At 42.9% G+C, this 21,564-nt stretch overlaps 1 protein-coding gene across 2 annotated transcripts in view; it reads left to right on the forward strand.

Annotated features, from left to right (window-relative positions):
• The window catches only part of ADCY8 (adenylate cyclase 8), a 179,010-nt gene that overhangs the window by 121,136 nt on the left and 36,310 nt on the right, over positions 1-21,564 (forward strand). The window contains exons 8-10 of one of the 2 annotated variants that reach the window (XM_073330121.1): positions 2,669-2,866; positions 10,654-10,754; positions 19,392-19,593. In XM_073330121.1, the coding sequence (XP_073186222.1) occupies positions 2,669-2,866; positions 10,654-10,754; positions 19,392-19,593 (501 nt within the window). The remainder of the gene's footprint in view (positions 1-2,668; positions 2,867-10,653; positions 10,755-19,391; positions 19,594-21,564) is intronic. The other variant, XM_073330122.1, reaches the window with a different exon arrangement.

Raw genomic sequence — 21,564 nt, forward strand, 5'->3', positions numbered from 1 at the left:
TTCAATCCGCTTCCCTCCTTGTCCCACTGCAAATTGCATTGTGACCCCTGTCATGATTAGGTGGCATATTTAGTCACCAGTAGTTCTAAACCAATTAGTTAATATACGCAGCAACAAAGCAGCATGATTCTTCACTTCACATTAAGCCAAATAATTTTAGTCACCTGCTGAGGTGAGGTGAGATAATTTGCCCCAATTAATCAAGAGTTACCCTGCTAAAACATCAGGCACTTGTCTCCCTCTGTTTCCAGCAGAGCTGGACTTAATTCTGAAGAGACCAAAACACTTCAGCCTCTGAAGTGATCCTGTTCTTATAGAGACCAAGCACTGCTTCAAGCCTCCATCCCTGTAACAGAATATCCATAATAGCTTCGCCACAGATCCCAAGTTTAAATTAACTCCTTCAAGTCTGGAGAATGACAAATATACCTCTAAAGAAAGGATGTTATTAGGTGTGATCCACAACACATTGCAATCACATTTTCTAATGTTCCTAAAATCTCAAATCTCATGATCCAGGGCTTCTCCCAATCACCAGTAGGGATCAGAAAGGACCCTTATTTTTTTTTCTCCTTCCTCTGAAGTATCAGAGATGTCCATACCTGCAGATGGAACACTTGGCAGAGTGGGCCAGTGATTTGAGGTGGTACTGAGCATTGTGTCTCTCAGCTTGGCTGGCTGGTTCATACTCACATGCTCCAGGTCTAACTGATCGCCATATGTGGGGATGGGAAGTTATTCCCCCAGATCAAATTGGCAGGGACGCTGGTTGTGGTTTTTTCTACGGCATGGGGCATGAATGCCAAAATCATCTGGGTATATATCACTGAAAAACTCCTTGTCACTGCTGGGGCCTCAGGCATTTGTGCACCTCGGTCCTTCCTGTTCTCTGCCTGTGGCATGCAATAGTTTAAGCCCCAGACGGCTATAATACTTTGATCTAATTCTGGTTGATAGGGTTGGTCTGGGGATGGCTAGCTGGAGTTTATTGGCCTGTGATTTACAAGAGGTCAGATTAGACGTTCTGGTGGTACCTTCTGGCATGAAACTCTGACTCTAGAAAGATTCCTAATGATTTCACTGGAATCTGCCCTTAATGCATACATCTTAACTTTTGCATACCAGCGATAAGATGGGGACCTAGATATGTCTGAAAGTTTTTAGGGTAATGTTTAATTGATTTCCCTTTCCGAAAATTTGGTAGTGCTGCCTTTTTTGTGACTAAGTAAAAGGGCTTCTCAAAACATTTAAAGGGTGAAATCCAGCCGTATTGAAGTCAAGAGCAAAATCCCCATCAACGTCAATATTGGAAGGGATTTGAGCCATAGTGTGTTAAGCTCTTTTGGCTTTCTGTGTTCTAAAGTTTCTCTTCTAATTATGCAGTGTAAGAGAGCAATTTACTATTCAGGATTATTTCATCCTTGGCCTCTGTACCAGGACTTCAAATAAGGTTGCCACTTCAGCTGTATTTTGTGGTGGTAATTAGGCTAAAACCACTCTCATTTCTTATGTGCTACTCAACATTTATCAGAAGGTAACAGCTTAAGATCGTTTCTGTCCATGCTCTGAATTTGGACCAGGGAAAGACTCCATATTCCATTATCTGCATGGAGTCTCCTAATCAATAAAAATTGCCTTATGGGTTCAAACCACTGGTCCATCTAGACCAGTATTATGTCTGCTGCAGCGGGCAGTACCAGATACATCAGAGGAGCCCTGCAACAGGCAGCTGTGAATTAACCTGCCCACAAGGAACATTTCTTCCTAACCCCTAATAATTAGAGGTTGTCTTGTACCCTAAAGTTTGAGAGTTTATATCCCTTCTACTCACTAGCATTTTTTTAAACATTGGGACTATAGCAGACAATAATGTTTAAGTTTTCCCGTTCAATCTGCTGTCTTGTGGTTTGCATAATGAATTGCTACACTGGGTTGAGTTACTCCTTCATGGAATTAAATTCTACATCTGTTCTCAAAGTTAAACACTACTCTTACTATCTCCACCATCTGTCCTTTTCGAAACTTCACAGAAATCACTTGCGTCATCAGTGGTGGAAAAGGACAATTAAAATGATCTACAAAAAAATCTACCACAGTTACGACCATGAAAAGTGATGTATATGAATGATGTTAACCAATATGGCATAACTGTGATCTACATATGCTGGTTGGAACATACCAATGTAGAGAAGCTCACTGTCTGTTTGAAAGCATATGAACAGGCACATGGTGAGGCAGACAGGGACGTTTCTCTTTCTTTCTCCTCCCCTCCAAACTATCTGTTCCCTGACTATACACATCCAGTAACTTCACTGTCTTTTCTCCTTTACATATTTTCTGTGAATTCTATTCTAATTTGCTGAGACTGACCACTGAATTCAGTCCCCTGTTTCCTTGGTAATGCAGCGGCAAAATCTGGAAACATTACAATGATATAGTTCAGTGGAACCACAAACATAAAAGCCCCTACAAAACATGACACGAAAGCAGCCACCTACTATACTGTATGTGTTTAGTGGAACAGACGTTATTTTAAACTTCTGTAGGTTTCATTGAATGAATTGCATGAAATGCTGTTACGGTTTGCAATGCAACATGATCTAAAACATTGCATTTTTAACCCAAGGGGACCAGCAGGTTTATTCTGTTTGCATGTGCTTTCCCCTAGACTCTGGCTGCCCTAACAAGAAATTCAATAAATCTGCTTCCAAACCATCTTGCACAAGCTTTGCATGTCCAGTCTGGGCCCGAGGAAATTAACAAGCGAATAGAGCACACCATCGACTTACGGAGTGGCGATAAATTGAGAAGAGAGCATATCAAGCCTTTCTCACTGATGTTTAAAGACTCCAGCCTGGAGCATAAGGTAGCTGGGTCTTGATAGCTGCATTTTTCCAATTCAAATTGTCTTAAATGTCCACTGAATTAGAGACAATAGCTCTAGGTTCTAGCTTTGTTTTGTTTTGTTTTTTAGAAGACACGATTGAACCGAAGGTCATTCTACTCCTTGATGAGTCAGTTCTAAAGCTGGCAAATCCCTACTAGTGAGCCAAGGGCTGCTTTTGAAGAAAAGTGAAAGCTGTTTGCCAGCTTTTTAATTGGATGATGAGTCAAAGCAGAGCTTACTTTTTAAAATGAGGCTGCTTGGGCACAAAAACCGGGAGCAAGCATGTCAATAAAATGATGCTTCTCCTTAGGAAAATTAAAAAAAAAGAGGATAGATAGTATAGAAATCTATTCCCCCTTTTTGGTGACACAATCCCACCTGAAATCCTAGTCAATTGCTATTTTTTATTTTGAGTCAAAACCACTCTATCAAATCTTTGTTTTAGTCCCGAAATTAAAGAAACGTTCTACTTCTGAGGGATAAATATTGTTTTCTCATGTCTCATGTTGCTCCTGAGCTGCAGTATGATCCCACCCGAATCTTGTCTCTTGTCTGCATTCAAAAGCACATATATATTTCAGTTTGAAAGTGGGAGGGGGAATGGAAAAGCGAGCTCGTCCAGTGTTCCTTGCAAACTAATTGTGTTGGTTCTTTTCATTGGTTTCAAATGACTTCATCAACCCAGAGAATAACAAAGTGCTCAGTGTCAGCAGTGATAGTCTTATGGTCAGGTATATGCCTAATTGGAGAAGGGGGAGGGAGAGAAACAGCATGGAAGTTGCACACTTGAGGAGTCTTGCTGTCCATCAGTGCTTTAACATCTGTTGAGCAACAGCTCAAGGTACATTCGCTCAACTCATGTAGGCAGATCCTCAACTGGTGTAAATTGTCATAGCTCCATTGACTTCCACAGAATTATAATAATTGACAGCAGCTAGGGGCCTGTCCCATAGACATCTGCGAGCAATTTGAGTCTGATCCCACATTCCGGACTCAGGCAATACTCTGATTACAGACCTTGCTCTCATTAAGTAGGAACTTCTCCTCCTGAAACCCTTGCTGTCATTGAATCGTACATTACTTTGCAAAAGACCCCACTGAAGAAAAGAGGACTGACTATTCAAGAAGTAAGTTACTACTCAATACGAGCAAAGCCTCAATCTGGCCCAAAGTAAATAGGAATTTTCCAGAATCAAGTCCTATGTTAGGGGCATTGTTTTGTTAAACCTGCCTGCCAGCTCAGACTCCACAATCAGCAATGACAGGAAAATTCCAGACAGAAAATTTGGGATCTAATTTAAATTCGGTTTAAGCAGGGCAAGAAAAAACCCACCCGTCACATCTCATAGGTCAGATTTCAAATATTAACAAGGTGTTAAATTATATCTAAATGACGGAAAGGTGTCTGTCAAAAAGTCAGCATTTGTTAGTGGTTGCAACACCTGTTGCTCTCAGTATGGTACCTCAGAGAGCACAGTGCCATAACTGTTGGTAAATTATGACTTTTTTAATGATAACCATTGTATATCCGCATTTCTAGTCCATGCAGAACCAGCAGGCACAGAATATGAAAAAATGAAGAACGTCTTTTAAAAGTGAACTGGAATAGTTTCAACTTTCTGAATCTGCTTTTTTCAAGTACTGGGTAGAAGTAGATTCAGATAGATTATTTTATCTGATCTGGTTTGTTCAGAGCTAATAATTAGAGGAAAACCAAGTTCTCATAGCTATTCATCTTGCTAAGATGCAGTCTAACCATGCCATCACAAGCTAGACAGTGAGTTCTTGAGGGCCTGGGACTGCTTCGTCGTACATGTGTGCAAAGTGCCATGCACACCAATTGTGCTACTCAAAATAATACATCTAGTAAGTATTCATGGGGCCAGTAGGTTAATGAAAGGCAAATCATCATGTACATTTGATTACTAATATAGTGGAACTACCGTATATTGACATGCAGGAAATGTTTGTTCCTCCCAGTTTTGCCTGTGCAATGATTGTAGGGTTAGCACCACTTAGTGATGTTATACAAGGTAATATCTGCAGAGAATAGCTACAATTTCTAGAAAGGCAGCCCCTAATTATTTTCTAGATTGTCTCTATACTATCATTCAACACTAATTGTTTTCCTCTTGTTTTATCAGGTTAAAATTTGAGTCCGACCAGACTATTTCAAAACATTTTCTCGCTAAGCTCTCATTGTCCCCAGTCCTTGCCTTTCACTCCAGAATCAGACTTTTTCCCCAGTTCTTAACACTTCTCTGCTGTCTGCCACGACCTTCTACATCAGCTCCTCTAGTTGCTCTCCGCAGTGCTTCTGAGTAAATGAACTGGCACACGTTTATTGGCCTTCCCCTCTCACTCTGCAGTTCCCCCATGCCTGATTGATTTAGTTTGCTCCCTGTCGCCTTCAGTTTAGTGCGGTGGCTGCCACAAGACAGCAGCGGCTCAGAAATAAAAATATTTCCAAAATGTTTCCAATTTCTTTTTTTTGAAACCTTGTGTCCGTACATTCAGCCTGGTGCTTTTACACAGCACCGACTTCTCCCGAATAAACCCTTCTCTTTCGTTGTCCATGCATTTCTCCCTAGAGAATGCATATATTAAATATGTACAATAGATTCGCTAGCATTAACCCCACTGGCAATAATAAAGCATCATACTTGCTAGCCATGGTCATTCTGGACAGAGAGTCAATGGCTTATATCTCAGATCAATTGACAAGCAAGTAAATATAAAAAATGCACTCCGACTGTATAGGCAATAGGACTGTGCACCACTTATGTCCCATTGAAGGCTAATTTTCGGTAGTTTGAGTGGGACTTAAAGGGAGCATTGAACTTACATTGCATCTCTGCTCAGGAACTGGGATTTCATCCATTATAAAATCACTGCAGTCAGTGGAATTACAGCAGGGTTAATTTGGAGCTTTGATTTGTTAAAAAGGATATAAAAGCAAAGTATCAATTTCAGGAATCCACCTGCTTTGTGTAAATGGCACAATTTGTTGTGACGTAGCACAATTCCTATCTATTTATAACAGTTTAGGTCTTTATGATTACTTCCAGTGGCAGATTCCCCATTCCTCTGTTGTTCTCCTCTACTGTTGCATGAATGTAGATTCCACAGACACGGCAAGCATAGTTATATCAGAAAATAGGATACCACCATGAAAGGAAAGATAAAATGCACAGTGAACTCCACCAGGATTCATTGTGTTAGGAGGGATTCATGCAAGATCCCAAATAGTGTGTTTTTAAAATTATATCACCAAATGGACCAGTCATTGCTAATTCATATGTCACGTATTAGCGCTTGATATCTCACTGGACTTTCATTATAATTCACTCCCAGTTTCACTTGAAGCTATTTTCACAAACAGGATAGTGGCAAATGGGCAAAATCAAAAGAGACACAGCTAAAGAATCCTTGAAGTTTTAGTATCAGACTGTGGAAGATGCTGACAGCCTTCTAATGGCTCACAAAGGTTCTCAGCTATCACTTAGGATGATTCCCCTCTAAATAGGCGTTTATCATGGAGGGGGTTCTCTGCACTTCTTGTTTGTCTGTTAGAAATTTCCCAATACCATGAATCCCATGCAGATATATCAGGGGAGTGTGGCAGAGAAATTTTCAGCAGGGCAAAGGTTGTGCTCAGGAAAGTCTCATTCCTAAAAATGTAGCTATCCCTAAAGGAATTCCTAGCCTCAGAGTTATTCCTCTCCTCACAAGGGTTATTCCTACAGAGAACTACATTGCATTGGGAAAGGAATGTAGGAGGAAGTTGCTATGGGGAAGTTGTCCCCAGGGTGACATTTCAATCTTAGTGTTCCCATGGAAAATGTGTAATCTGGGCTGTTCTAATTACAAAAACATCTCCGAAGGCTGTGAGCTCTTAAGGGCAGGGACTGTCCTTCCATTACATGCTTGTACAGTGCCCAGCACAGTGGCGCCTGATATTGCATTGTGGCCTCTACAGGCTAATGATGATAAACCTCCTCATCACTAATATTAATTAAGGCCAGTTCATGCCCTGGTTCTCTGCAGCCGTGAACGGCGGAGTGCCCACTGCCATCTGTGACTGCACAGTCCCTGCCCAGACCACCGCTCTACGCATGCGGAAGGAAAGGGATTGGATGCTGCGAGCAAGTGGTCAGAGAGGGGTGGGGAATGAGCAAAGCTGTTTGGGGCCTGCTATGCTACGCACAGTGCCGGATGGGAGCCCAGGGAAGCATTGTGCCTCTCTGAGTCAGAGTGACTTCCTGGCATTCCTCCTGGAGCAGGGGTGAGCCTCGAGGCTCAGTCCAGCCCCTAATGATTTCAAAGCACTCAGAAATATTAACAACAAGTCCTTCTCAAGGCACAATTATGCCACATACGCCTTTATCCTTTCAAAATCAATTTAAATACAGCAGGAAATGCTGTATTTGTACTGCAGTAAATTAATTCTCTATAATTTCCCTAACCAATCATTTTCATTTCATAATAAATTGTAAAAACTTAAAATTAACTTTCCTTGGTTATTTTGTGCAGTGCATAGGCCCAGTCCTGTACAGTTTAGGCAGGCAAAACCCTTTCTTTCTTCAGTGATAGTTTTACCTGAATCAGGAGTGTGGAACTGGGTATTTCACATGTTACTAGAAAGAAAATGGGGCTTTATATTTGATAGGAGACAAGTTTTGTGTTTACGAAGAGCAGCTGAATTTAATATGCCAGTTCTCTTTTGTACTATCATTATGTCATTGTTGCTGATAGCTCAGTGACTCAGGTAGTATTTGGAGACAACTCTAACTAAACTCACACCCATGGCTTCAAAAATTGACATCCATCTCGAAAAGCGAGTAGGAAGCATCCCCTAATGAGTGTGGTGAGGCACTAGCAATCAATTTCTGCAAAGTTTAAGCCTTCTTTAAAAAAAGAAAAAGAAAAAAGAAAACATGAATGGATGAAGTGGTGTCTTCTTGCAAACGCAGGTAAACAGATCTACTGTCTCTGCACACAGCAGCAGAGTGAAACTAGTAACCTTGTGCACAGTAGTGAAACCATCAAGAATCATGTCAATTTCACACTGCCGCAGCAATGAGTAGACAAAGGAGTTATTCATGAGAGAAGGGTATCCAAAAGACAGAAGCAGGCAGAGAGGTAAATGGACATCCTTCTTCCTTATAGCAAACAGGACACTTTGGAAGAGGGAGAAGCTAAGAAGCACCTTCTCCCTTCCAAAAGCTAGATGAGATAGAGTTTTAGATTTCAGCAGATGCTCAAACAGGAAATGAAGCCCAAGGATGCAAGGATTGGACACAGTTTTAAAGCCCATCAGTCACCTCCTTCAAAAGTAGCCGAGAAGACAGAGGGTTGAGCTTTGCAACATGCTGTTACCCAGGGACCTTAGTGATGCAGCTCCCTCTCTCTTGCCACTTGCCCTGCTCATGCCCACATTTTAGTTCTGCTTCTCTGGACCTGTCAGCATCGGGGGGGGGGGGGGGGGGAGTTTGTTTGTTTCTCACAAAATCTGAAAGGGAGATCCATATACATTTTATATTACCTTTGATTTCATTTACAGTGCTGAATATATAACTCGGCTTCACCATCACCTAGAGAGATTAGATGAAGCAGAGAGGCATGATTCCATTGCAATAAAGGAGGAGAGAGAAAGTTTTACAGATAGGCACCTTTTTACTTTTATTCCTTAAAGGAATTTTTGTAGCACAGATAAGGCATAAATAGAGCTATGCCAGGTTTTTTGAAATTTAGGTACACAGGCCAGCTCCTCATCGGCTGTAAATTGACATTGCTCCACTGAAGTCAGCGGTGATATGCTGATTTCCACCACTTAAGGACCTAGTCCATCTGCCTCCTGGTTTAACTGATTCACTTTTATTGACTGAGCCCAAAACTCGTTTCTGAAGGGACTTGCATGGCAAGGGTCACGCGGTAATCTGCGATGTCTGCTAGGATTTCCAAAATCTGTGGTTTGCAGGACTGGAAGCAAAATGCTTGGCAATATGTAGTTTGAATTTCAAAAAAAAAAAAAAAAAAAAGCCAAAACAGAGGAAAGCATTTGGTGGCATCTTTGCAACTCAAGGAGCCTTCAGTATAAAAGTTGGGCTGTTGGCAGAATAATATCCCCACTTGAATGCTCATGTTCATAAGTTTCTATATTACCTGTGTGTTAGTTGGAATATTGACTGTCACGACTTGAAAGGAGAACAGGATAAATGTAATACAGAGTTCAGGCCATATTCTGTTAGGCTCCTGGGAAAAGGCATAATGCTACCCCAAGTGACTCATACATTACAAAGGGAGCATTAACGGTTATCCATATTATCACCCAGCGCCATTCACAAATCTCATGCACAATTTATTCTCCTGAGAGTAGGATATGTATGGGTTTGTGGAAGGGGGGGAGCTATGTGAAGAGGAAATTACAGATTTAAAGATCATTTAGATATGAATAGAGCCCTACCAAATTCACGATCATGAAAAACGCATCATGGACTGTGAAATCTGGTCTTTTGTGTGCTTTTACCCTACACTATACAGATTTCTTGGGGGAAACCAGCGTTTCCCAAACTGGGGGCCTTGACCCAAAAGGGAGTTGCAGGGGGGTCGCAAGGTTATTTTAGGGGGTCACGGTGTTGCCACCTTTACTTCTGCGCTGCCTTCAGAGCTGGGCGGCCGAAGAGTGGCGGCTGCTGACTGAGGGCCCAGCTCTGCAGGCAGCAGCGCAGAAGGAAGGGTGGCAATACCACACCAGGCCGTTCTTCCTTCTGCGCTGCTGCTGGCGGCGGCTCTGCCTTCAGAGCTGGGCTCCCAGCCAGCAGCCGCCGCTCCCCAGCTGCCCAGCTCTGAAGACAGCGTCGCCGCCAGCCGCAGTGCAGAAGTGAGGGTAGCAGTACCGCAACCCTCCATAGCTCCTTTTTGGGTCAGGACCCCTACACTTACAACACTGTGAAATTTCAGATTTAAATAGCTGAAATCAACTATTTTTAAAACCCCATGACCGTGAAATTGACCAAAATGGACGTGAATTTGGTAGGGCCCTAGATATAAAGCTATAGACTGACCTTGACATTACACTCCGTGATCCCTTCCCATCACAGAGTGGTCTCTTGCCATGTTTTGGAGAAATCAGAATAAGCAAGGGCAGTAGAGCTCAGGAGCGGAGGGGAGGGACTCCAGCTGAAAGTTGAGTATTTTAAAAGGAAAATGTAATGACCTTTATCCTGAAAACACTTACGCACACGTGTAACTTTATGTATGTGATGCAGCCCCTGTTGACTTCGGTGCATTTCTTCCATTTCTTTTTAATAGAGTCCCCAATTAAAACCTTGTATCCAAACACTGCTGAACTATGGGATATTAGAGATCTAGATCTGAATTTACTGCTTGGACTTCCCTGTCAGTACTATGTACCTAGGTATTTTGCATCATATTCATCCCCGTGGTACCTGTATCCTCACCCCATCTTTTGCTTTTTAATGCATGGAATTCAGACAAAAAGGCAACCATGTAAAAGCACTTTGTATTATAAAGCAAAAGGGTTGGGGTTTGCTCCCATTGTGAGAGTGGTTTATTGGCTCATTCATGACATGATGATTTTCTTTCATGATGATTTTCTTTCTTTTTTAAAAACAACACCACAATATGCTGATTAATGTACCAGATCCTCTTTTAAATTTCCCAGAAACGTCAAAGAATGTCACTCTTTACAAAACTGATGCATGAGTCGAAGGTTAATTCATTCTTCTTTATTTTTTTTCCAGTATTCTCAAATGAGGGATGAAGTGTTCAAATCAAACTTGGTGTGTGCATTCATTGTCCTTGTATTTATCACGGCAATCCAAAGTTTACTTCCTTCTACAAGGTAAATACAAAGAGACCTCATTACAATTCTAAAAGGCATTACGGGGAAAGCACAGGATTAGGGCCAGTGTTTTCCGGCAATGAAAACAGAATAATTTCAGATTTTCAAAGCTGTATATTTCGGAAATTTTGGAAATGTAGTATATTACTACAAAAATACATTAATACAAATATCAACAAACATGAGAAATATATAATTCTTTACCGCACAAAAATCCTAAGTGCTGAGGGGTAGACCCAGGTGTGCAGGGGAGGTGAGCGGGGTAGAAGCGCTGTGAATGCTCTCAAGAGCAGGTACGAGTGCCATCCACTCTGCAGCATGACAAGGGAGCCCGGCGCCTGGCTGCCAAGTCCCCTGCCCACCCAGGGGAAACTCCTCAGCAGTTTTGCTGAGCCCAGGCCTCTATGAGAAGAGGAGAAGGTATCAGCAAGTCTCAATAGCCAGCGTCTGCCCTGTGCCCTCAGGATGAGTCAGGTTTCTCCGGGAAGAAATCAGCAGTCGGAGGGCATGACCCTGCGTGCCCTGCCCACCCTCTGACCAGCGATTCTGGAAATTAAGTGTAATTCTAGAAATGAAGTGTCATTTCAGAAAAAAACATGGTAATAGCAACAGTTTCACGGAAAACACTGGCCCTACCCAGGACAATAATATTTCTATAATTTCCTTCATTTATGTAACATAAATCAAGCAACTTGATTCTAAAGTTCCTAAGAAAAGATTGGAAATATTAATGCATGGGGTTTTTTTCTTGTAACATACTTTTGTATCATGCTGTCTTCAGGACCTAACACCACTCCTGTCTTCTCATCTTGTTAGGGAGAGAATTGAAATCCACAAGGCCTGCTATGTCTTGAATCATTCTATCAGTTTTAAGTGGCACGTACCATTGAAATGAATGGGGAGTTTGACTTTAAAAAATCAGCATCATATGGCCTCATGTTTCTACAGATAATCTAAAAAATGGTCATTCTGAATGGGTACAATTTCTTATTAGTAAATAATTATTGGTGGGTTGGTGACTGGTTAAAAAGTGCTTTTGTTTCTGTGTTCCATCACAGCACATAAGTATGTCTTAAGTAAGTTGTGTAATTATACTTTATCAATGGTGTGATGTGATGTATAATTATCCTGTCAGGAACAGTCTTGTACTGTCAAGAATGGTAGAGTAAATGACCTAGTAGCTCTTTTCCCACTCTGATTTATCTGGGCTTCACATAGCACTGAGTTCTCTTAACTCCCGCTGAAGTCAACAGGAGTTGAGGGTGATCAGTAGTTTGAATAACTAGGCCATCTGTATTGCACGATGGAACTTCATGTAACATAACCAAACGTGTCAGACTTTCATTTTTGTCCAGCTTCTCCTGCCATTGAATGCAGCATTTTTCTAAGCATTGTGCACCCATTTGTCTATCTACATGCCACAGCCGTGTTGAGCATCTACTGCTCTACAATACAAAAACCCTAGGCTCTTAACTTCCCCAAAGTCACACGGCTGAGTCTCCTATGAGGTGAATGATGCTGCTACTACAGAACGGGATGCACAAAGCACTCAATTCTCAGACAGCTGCTTGTCACACAAAGGAACTTGACCACCTGTGGGATAACTTTGAAACTATAGCAACCTGACAAGCGCTAAGGACTTAAACTAACTGATTTGTGCTTTGAATAAGTATTAAAAGTGCCTGTAGCCTACGACAAGTGCTTTTTTTCATTTATCAATGAAAAATTTTAAAAACATATGATCTTAGGCATGCCTTTATATTATGGTGATGGGCACATTATAAATGTGTGTATAGTAATTTGCGTAAACTCCCACAACATTTAGAATTCTAATGGATCAAAAACACCCCTTATTTTTGATTTTATAGAAATCACAAACCCAGCCACCACTGGTTTGCAAAATGTCCCTGTCCCCCAGCCCATTTTTACCAATTTATAATCTCCAGTTTCTTATCTTCCGTTCTTTAGAAATAATCTACTCTGAGTATCATAAAGCAAGGCGAATACTGGGTACATGAGCTATTCTAGTCATGGTGGCAGTCTACTATAGACCACCGGACCAGGACGATGAGGTGGACGAGGCTTTCTTCCGCAGAAGAAAACTTTCTAACTCGCAGAAGTTACTAGATCGCACGCCCCGATTCTCATGGGAGACTTCAATCACCCTGATATCTGCTGGGAGAGCACTACAGCGGTGCACAGACAATCCAGGAAGTTTTTGGAAAGTGTAGGGGACAATTTCCTGGTGCAAGTGCTGGAGGAACCAACTAGGGGCAGAGCTCTTCTTGATCTGCTGCTCACAAACCAGGAAGAATTAGTACGGGAAGCAAAAGTGGAGGGGAACCTGGGAGGCAGTGACCTATGAGATGGTCCAGTTCAGGATCCTGACACAAGGAAGAAAGGAAAGCAGCAGAATACGGACCCTGGACTTCAGAAAAGCAGACTTTGACTCCCTCAGGGAACTGATGGGCAAGGTCCCCTGGGAGAATAACATGAGGGGGAAAGGAGTCCAGGAGAGCTGGCTGTATTTTAAAGAATCCTTATTGAGGTTACAGGGACAAACCATCCTGATGTGTAGAAAGAATAGTAAATACAGCAAGTGACCAGCTTGGCTTAACAGTGAAATCCTTACTGATCTTAAATACAAAAAAGAAGCTTACAAGAAGTGGAAGATTGGACAAATGACCAGGGGATGAGTATAAAAATATTGCTCGGGCATGCAGGAGTGAAATCGGGAAGGCCAAATCACTGGTGGAGTTGCAGCTAGCAAAAGATCTTAAGAGTAACAAGAAGGGTTTCTTCAGGTATGTTAGCAACAAGAAGAAAGTCAAGGAAAGTGTGGGCCCCTTACTGAGGGAGACAACCTAGTGACAGAGGATGTGGAAAAAGCTAATGTACTCAATGCTTTTTTTGCCTCTGTCTTCACGAACAAGGTCATCTCCCAGACTGCTGCACTGGGCAGCACAGCATGGGGAGGAGGTGACCAGCCCTCTGTGGAGAAAGAAGTAGTTCGGGACTATTTAGAAAAGCTGGGCGTGCACAAGTCCATGGGTCTGGATGCGTTGCATCCGAGAGTGCTAAAGGAGTTGGCGGATGTGATTACAGAGCCATTGACCATTATCTTTGAAAACTCATGGCGATCGGGGGAAGTCCCAGACGACTGGAAAAAGGCTAATGTAGTGCCTATCTTTAAAAAAGGGAAGAAGGAGGATCCTGGGAACTACAGGCCAGTCAGCCTCACCTCAGTCCCTGGAAAAATCATGGAGCAGGTCCTCAAGGAATCAATTCTGAAGCACTTAGAGGAGAGGAAAGTGATCAGGAAGAGTCAGCATGGATTCACCAACGGCAAGTCATGTCTGACTAATCTAATTGCCTTCTAAGATGAGATAACTGGTTCTGTGGATGAAGGGAAAACCGTGGACGTGTTGTTCCTTGACTTTAGCAAAGCTTTTGACACTGTCTCCCACAATATTCTTGCCAGCAAGTTAAAGAAGTATGGGCTGGATGAATGGACTATAAGGTGGATAGAAAGCTGGCTAGATTGTCGGGCTCAACGGGTAGTGATCAATGGCTCCATGTCTAGTTGGCAGCTGGTATCAAGTGGAGTGCCCCAAGGGTCAGTCCTCGGGCCGGTTTTGTTCAATATCTTCATAAATGATCTGGAGGATGGTGTGGATTACACCCTCAGCAAGTTTGCAGATGACACTAAACTGGGAGGAGAGGTAGATACGCTGGAGGGTAGGGATAGGATACAGAGGGACCTAGGCAAATTGGAGGATTGGGCCAAAAGAAATCTGATGAGGTTCAACAAGGACAAGTGCAGAGTCCTGCACTTGGGATGGAAGAATCCCATGCACTGCTACAGACTATCGACCAAATGGCTAGGCAGCAGTTCTGCAGAAAAGGACCTAGGGGTTACAGTGGACGAGAAGCTGGATATGAGTCAAGAGTGTGCCCTTGTTGCCAAGAAGGCCAATGGCATTTTGGGATGTATAAGTAGGGGCATTGCCAACGTGATTGTTCCCCTCTATTCGACACTGGTGAGGCCTCATCTGGAGTAGTGTGTCCAGTTTTGGGCCCCACACTACAAGAAGCTTGTGAAAAAATTGGAAAGAGTCCAGCAGAGGGCAACAAAAATTATTAGGGGACTGGAACACATGACTTATGAGGAGAAGCTGAGGGAACCGGGGATGTTTAGTCTTCAGAAAAGAAGAATGAGGGGGGATTTGATAGCTGCTTTCAACTACCTGAAAGGGGGTTCCAAAGAGGATGGCTCTTGACTGTTCTCAGTGGTAGCAGATGACAGAACAAGGAGTAATGGTCTCAAGTTGCAGTGGGGGAGATTTAGGTTGGATATTAGGAAAAACTTTTTCACTAGGAGGGTGGTGAAGCACTGGAATGCGTTACCTAGGGAGGTGGTGGAATCTCCTTCCTTAGAAGTTTTTAAGGTCAGGTTTGACAAAGCCCTGGCTGGGATGATTTAATTGGTGATCATCCCTGCTTTGAGCAGGGGGTTGGACTAGATGACCTCCTGAGGTCCCTTCCAACCCTGATATTCTATGATTCTATGATTCTACACACTGAGGCTCAGGGCACCTGTGAATGTAACGGGGTGTTTCCCAGCTCTGACATTTAGCTTGTTGGCGCTTCTGATGTACTGCATTGCTGCCAATGGTATTGCAAAATCTGTTCGTGTTTTTTAAAGTCCTTCTTCTTCCAGTACATTAATCTACCATGTCTAGAGTGCTTGACTTTCTTGTGGTTGCTCGTATGCAATAGGATTGATGGAGCTTGCTTATGGAACCTACTTTTCATTGGAGTTTTTTGCTCCTTTATCACTTCTGTCACAGTAACAAAATACAATGTGCTCTCTAGTTGTATGGATTCCTTTCCGCTAATACTCACAACCCCACCCAGTGCCATATGTGACATATCCATCTTCACTGCAGCTCTTTTGCTTTCCCTCTGGTTTCTCTTCCTCAGTTCTGTGCTACAGGGCAAGTTTCTGCTCTCAGGAGTTGAAAGATCACTCTCCAAGTTAATGACGACAAACATTTACCTACCACTTTTTCTTGTTGGTAAAGTCCATATATTTTGTTTTGAAAACAAAACCTCCTTCTTTACAAAGCATACAAATAATAATACTCTTTGCTAAATAATCATGTACAACCCTGCAATACGAAATAGGTCTGTTAGAGCAAGAGAGAGGAAAACATTTAGGTGAGGAAACTGATCTAGGCGTTGTATTTCTAGCACAGCATTTCAGCCCACACTGAATTTTAAGCATGTGAGTAATCCCATCATGTTCAGCAAAGCACTTCATGTTTTTGACTTCAGCGGGATTTAGGCACATGCTTAAGTGGTATGTTGAATAGGGAATAGGATCGCACGCATGCTTAAGGTTAAGTAACTACTGAAATGTATTGCTGAGCTGGACCTCTGGTGAATTATTGGAAACAAGTGAAGGGAAGCATTATTGAAATGATAATGAGCAAGACTTTACTCAGTAGCTTTACTAACACTCTCAGATATGCTGTATGCACTCATGACAAAGAAGGAAACTCTTTGTTCCATTCTCATATCTGGTGTGTACAGAACCATTGGCAATCTCTTTGGCACCCTCTTGTGGCAAAACTGGATGACAGAGCAAGCCTGCCTCAGTTTCCCTCTCTGCTGGACCCCTGGCTATCTCACCCCCTTATTGGTCCTTCATCATGACCTCAGCCCTCTGGCTGGGTCATTGGTAGTCCTTTCCCCTTGCAGGGTGCTGAAGAGTACAATATCTCAGGAGATCAGTTGCCCTAGATGGGGGAGTATAGTCCCTGGCCTCTTTGAATGTACCTGTTTGCTCAAGGCCTTCATGAACCTTCCTGTTGGGTTAGTAGGGGGACCCAGGCCCATCCACCCTCTGGATTCCAAGCCAGGAACTCTGTATAAGGTGGTTGGTGCCAATTTCTCCCAACCCTTTACAGATTCCCTGCCCTGCTTCCTACCATGCTCCTCCTACTGGCCATTCCTCTGGTTCACAACCTATGGTCCTCTTCTCCAGAGGATTTCCTGTATGGCTTCTCCCTGGTCCTCTCAGCTATTCCACTGGGTGAAACTCCAGATCATCCTTATGGTTTCCCTCCTGAAAGCAGGAGTCCCCCACCCCCGTTCTCTTTCTGGAGCTGGAGTTGTGGTTTAGGTGAATAATAACTCCCTCCTTTGGACAGGAGTTCTCTCCGCCTGCTTCCTGGGGCTGTGCTTGTGGTTTAGGCCAGCTGCACAGCTTTAGCTTGGAGGTCTCAGCAAGCCAGTCCCTGTTTCTCAGGAGCAGCAAGTTCTTGAGAGTGTGTGTGTTTGTTTGTTTGCTTGCTGGCTTGTTTTCCATTTGTTTTTCAGTTTGCAAAGTCTGGTAGGAAGCCGAGCCTTAGATTACAGCTGAACCTTGATTAAGGGGCGGGGCTTCCTTAGGCATCAGGCCTATAAAGGCAGCTAACTGGCCAGCCAGCAGCACAGGAGCCAGCAAACTGAGCTGAAAACAGGGAAATTTGGGGGAGCGTGGGTGTGGTGTGGGTGGCTTTTTTCCTTCTTTTTGACAGGAGTTAAGTAGGGAAGGTTATGAGAGATACAAAGACCCAATGAATGGAAGAGACAATGAAGATGACCGGATGTGGAAGCTGCGGGATGAATATTCTGGAGCAGATACCTGAAAGGTGTTTCATTTCTATGATGTGCTGCCTGATAGATCTCATGGAAGAGAAGACCCGAGGTTTGGAGGTGCAGCTAGAAATTCTGGTTGAATTTAGAAGGGGATTTAAGTGAATGATGGAGGGAAGGAGAAAGGAGGCTGAGGAGGAAACTCAAGACTCGCAGATGCAAGATGGACAAGAGTATTATGAGGGTAGACGTCTGTCAGCAACTGAGTCATGGGCCATTTTGCCCAGTGGTTGGAGCAAGACCCTACCAGTTGGAATCCAGATGGGGAGGATGCAGCCAAGTGTCATAGCTGGGAGTCAGAGACAAAAGCCTAATCTGAAGGGTTAACTGGAATCAGAGTTGGAAAGTGTAGCAGAAGTTTTAGCTGGGTGTCAGATACCAAATCCAAAGCCAAAGGGTTAACTGGACTTGCAGTAAGAAGGTGGAATTGAGGGTCTGAGTCAGAGCTCCGGCAGGAGCTGGGACAGGCTGGAGCAGGAGCGGAAGCAAGACTAGAGATACTGAAGGCAAGTACAGGACCAAGCACAGTTGCAGGCGAGGAATGCATTGAGCAGCCACTGGTCTACTGCTGCCATTGAACTTAAATATCAGCCTGCTGACTCCTGCAACCAGTCAGGACAGTCAATGGAGACAGCTTCCATCAGGGCCAGCTGTGCTCATTGGATTGCTAGGAGACTGGCTCTGCTGCAGATTAAGACCCTGACAACTTCTGGATGAAGAAAGTGGCCCATGTAAGCATGTGACTATGAGAACAAGGCAGATGAAAAGACTAGCTAGTAAAAGAGAAACAGAGGAACCGGAGGAACAGGTTGGCTGAGTTGGAAAATGAAGGGGCACAGCAGGCAGTAAAGGAAGGTGGGAAGGCAAGAAAGAAGAGAAGAGCAGCTAGTCCTACAAGAAGAAGGAAAGAGATCATGCAGATAATGCAGAGTTTGGAGCCCCAGGAGGCTAGCGGATGATGCACAGAAGATTGAAAGTGAGAACAAAAGACAAGAAGACTTGCAGCCAGAAAAGAACAGAAGGGGGAAGGCCGGAGAATCACATCAACAACAGGAAGAGGCAGTTTCTACATGACTGGGGACTCCTTATTAAGAACAGACAGGTCTGTTACCAAAGCTGATCTGATGAACAGATGGGGTGCTATCTGCCAGGAGCTAAGACACAGGATATGGACCTATGGCTGAAGAGGATTCTAATGGGAGTGGGAAGGAATCAACTGACTGTCCTTCGTGTGAGAGCAAATGAAACTGTTCAATTCTCACTGGAACACATCAAGGAAGACTACGCCAGACTGGGGAAGACACTTAAAGAAATGGAGACACAGGTGATCTTCAGAGGGATTCTATTTGTCCCTAGAGGAGGAGAGTGAAGGTGAGCCAAGATTATGATGATCAACAGATGGCTCAAGCAGTGGTGCTATAAGGAGGTTTTTGGGATGTTTGACCACTGGGAGGCATTCATGGACAGAGAACTGGGATGGACTCCACCTGAGTAGGAAGGGTAATAGACTTCTTGGATGGCATCTTGAAAGAGAAGCACTGAGGCTTGAAAAGAAGGATATTTCTACCACTCGAACACCCAGTGCACAGAGAGATATTGGTAGTAATTTCGGTGGAATGTTGCCTTGACAGCAGTTGCTTAGCAAGCTAGAGGATAATAAAATAAGTGAAGTTATGGTCAGCCATATGGAATATAAACAATTCTTTGTATTCACTGGGATGTCCACAGCATATATGATGTGTCTTGGGGCTAATTGTGCCAGTCATTAGAACAACTGATTTTAAGAGAAAAAACTGATGGAAAAGGAAGGGGAAATGTGCTGTGATCTAACTAGTATTTATTTCCTAATACTAACTAGCAGTTTACTAGGATTTTTTTTTAATACTAAGTGGTATTGTTTTAATATTTTGCTGGGTTTTCTTTTTTGTCCTGCAGGATGATGCCAATGGTCATTCAGTTTTCCATTCTGATTATGCTGCACTCCACTCTTGTGCTGATCACCACTGCAGAGGATTATAAATGTTTACCCCTAGTGCTACGGAAAACTTGCTGCTGGATTAATGAGACCTATTTGGCTAGGAATGTGATCATTTTTGCATCCATTTTGATTAACTTTCTGGGAGCCATCATAAATATTGTAAGTATCAGACGGACTAAGGGAGGGTGGTACATGTATACCAGAGAACTTTTTTATGAATTATAAAATCCTATCATTCTTCCTGTTACTCTTCTTGCTAACTAATGTGGTAATGAGCCACCCATGGTTTAAATATAAAAGGCAAAGCTAAAGCACTTCAGAAAATTCAATTGGTTGTTTAAAATATGGTTTTCTCCAGTGCATAATTATTTCTCCCTTATGAGGATTATCTATTTTCAAATCCCATCTGCTGCTTTCTGCTCAACATGTCCAGTGCTTTGCAAACCGTTTATGGTCTACTGCTGTGATGATGTGGTTTCTTAAGAACTAGTATTCGAAATAATGATCACAAGTAAAAGGTACAGGATTCTCATCTGTTGCAACTCTGTTGTGAATTAGATTTCTAAGCAATGCTATTGACTGATAACATAAGAAAACACCAGTGGAAGAATGGATTAAATATGGGGTAATCCAGTGGTTAGAGTCAGAGACAAGAAGTCAGGAGTCCTCGTTTCAGTTCCTAACTTGGCTATCCATTCAATGTGTGACCTTTGACGAGTCACTTAGCTTATCTCTCTGTCAGTGTACTCATCTGTAAAGTAAGCAAAGCAATGTTTGTGAAGCATTTGTGCTTAGATACGAAGTGTTAGTGCTTCGATTGTGTGGTGACGAGCTCTATAGAAAAGGGCCCTGTGTAACTGAAAAATTCAAGAATGCACAGACTATCTGAAGGTCTTCAGAGGCACCAGCAACCTTCAGATAAATGGGTCAGATAAGCAGGTTCTGCCAGTCCAACCAGTATCGAAGTCTGTGCTCAGGGTGAGCTAGGGAGACCAGATGTTCCATTTTTAAAGGGACAGTCCCATTTTGGGGGACTTTTTCTTATATAGGCACCTATTACCCCCCACCCCTGTCCCATTTTTTCACACTTGCTATCTGGGCACCCTAGGGTGAGCTGAAATCTCACTGTGTGAATTCTAATATGTTCTTCATTCTTTCCCCTTCTAAATTACCTTTTGACCAAGGATCTTGAAGTGCTTTACCTGCTTGATTTTACTATTTGTATCTTTATAACTCTTACCAGATGAAGACCTGAAAGCCCTTTCCAAAAACATAATTAACTAAGCCACCATATGATAGGCACGTTATTATTTTCCCCCATTTTGATAGATGGGGAAATGTCGCCACAACGAGGTTAAATGACAAAGTCTTGTGTGCTGAAGTCAAACCTCTGACTATGAATAACCAAGAGTTTAATTTAGGGCTGGTGTACATGAAGTTAGTGCATAACAACCTGGGATGTAAATGTACCTTGCACTAGCCTGCAGCATGCGAACTGTCCATGCAGGCCCTGCTGCCATGCACTAAAAGTTCCCTAGTGCACTTTAATCTACTGTTTCATAGCAGGGTAGATCAAAGCACACTATGAAACTTTTAGTGTGCAGCATCTGATTCCACTTGGACAGTGAATGCGTGGCAGGCTGCAGTGAGGTAAATTCACACCCCAGCTTGCTACACACTAACTTTTCATAGAGACAAACCCTTACCGATGTCACCATTGTGGTTTGATAGTACTGTGTTCTGCTGTTGTCATTCCACTGTGATTGACAGATGGTTATCAGTGTGCTATGGCTTCCTTCCAATTTCTTGGTGATATCACGTAGCCAGTGGTAGGGAGGACAGGAGCAGAAAGAAGAATGTGACCACTGATTCTTACCATTGTAGATGAAGTCCCCATTGTCTTCAGTAGGGGCAAGATTTCATGCGTGGTATTTAGATTATTACCACAAGAATGGTGCTTCTAAAATGGGCAAATAGATTATAGTTGTGAATGCATCTGATGAAGTGAGCGGTAGCTCACGAAAGCTTATGCTCAAATAAATTGGTTAGTCTCTCAGGTGCCACAAGTCCTCCTGTTCTTTTTGCGGATACAGACTAGCACGGCGCTATTCTGGAACATTGTACCAGTAG

The sequence above is a fragment of the Lepidochelys kempii genome, chromosome 2, assembly GCF_965140265.1.
Source record: "Lepidochelys kempii isolate rLepKem1 chromosome 2, rLepKem1.hap2, whole genome shotgun sequence".
NCBI classification, from domain to species: Eukaryota; Metazoa; Chordata; order Testudines; family Cheloniidae; genus Lepidochelys; species Lepidochelys kempii.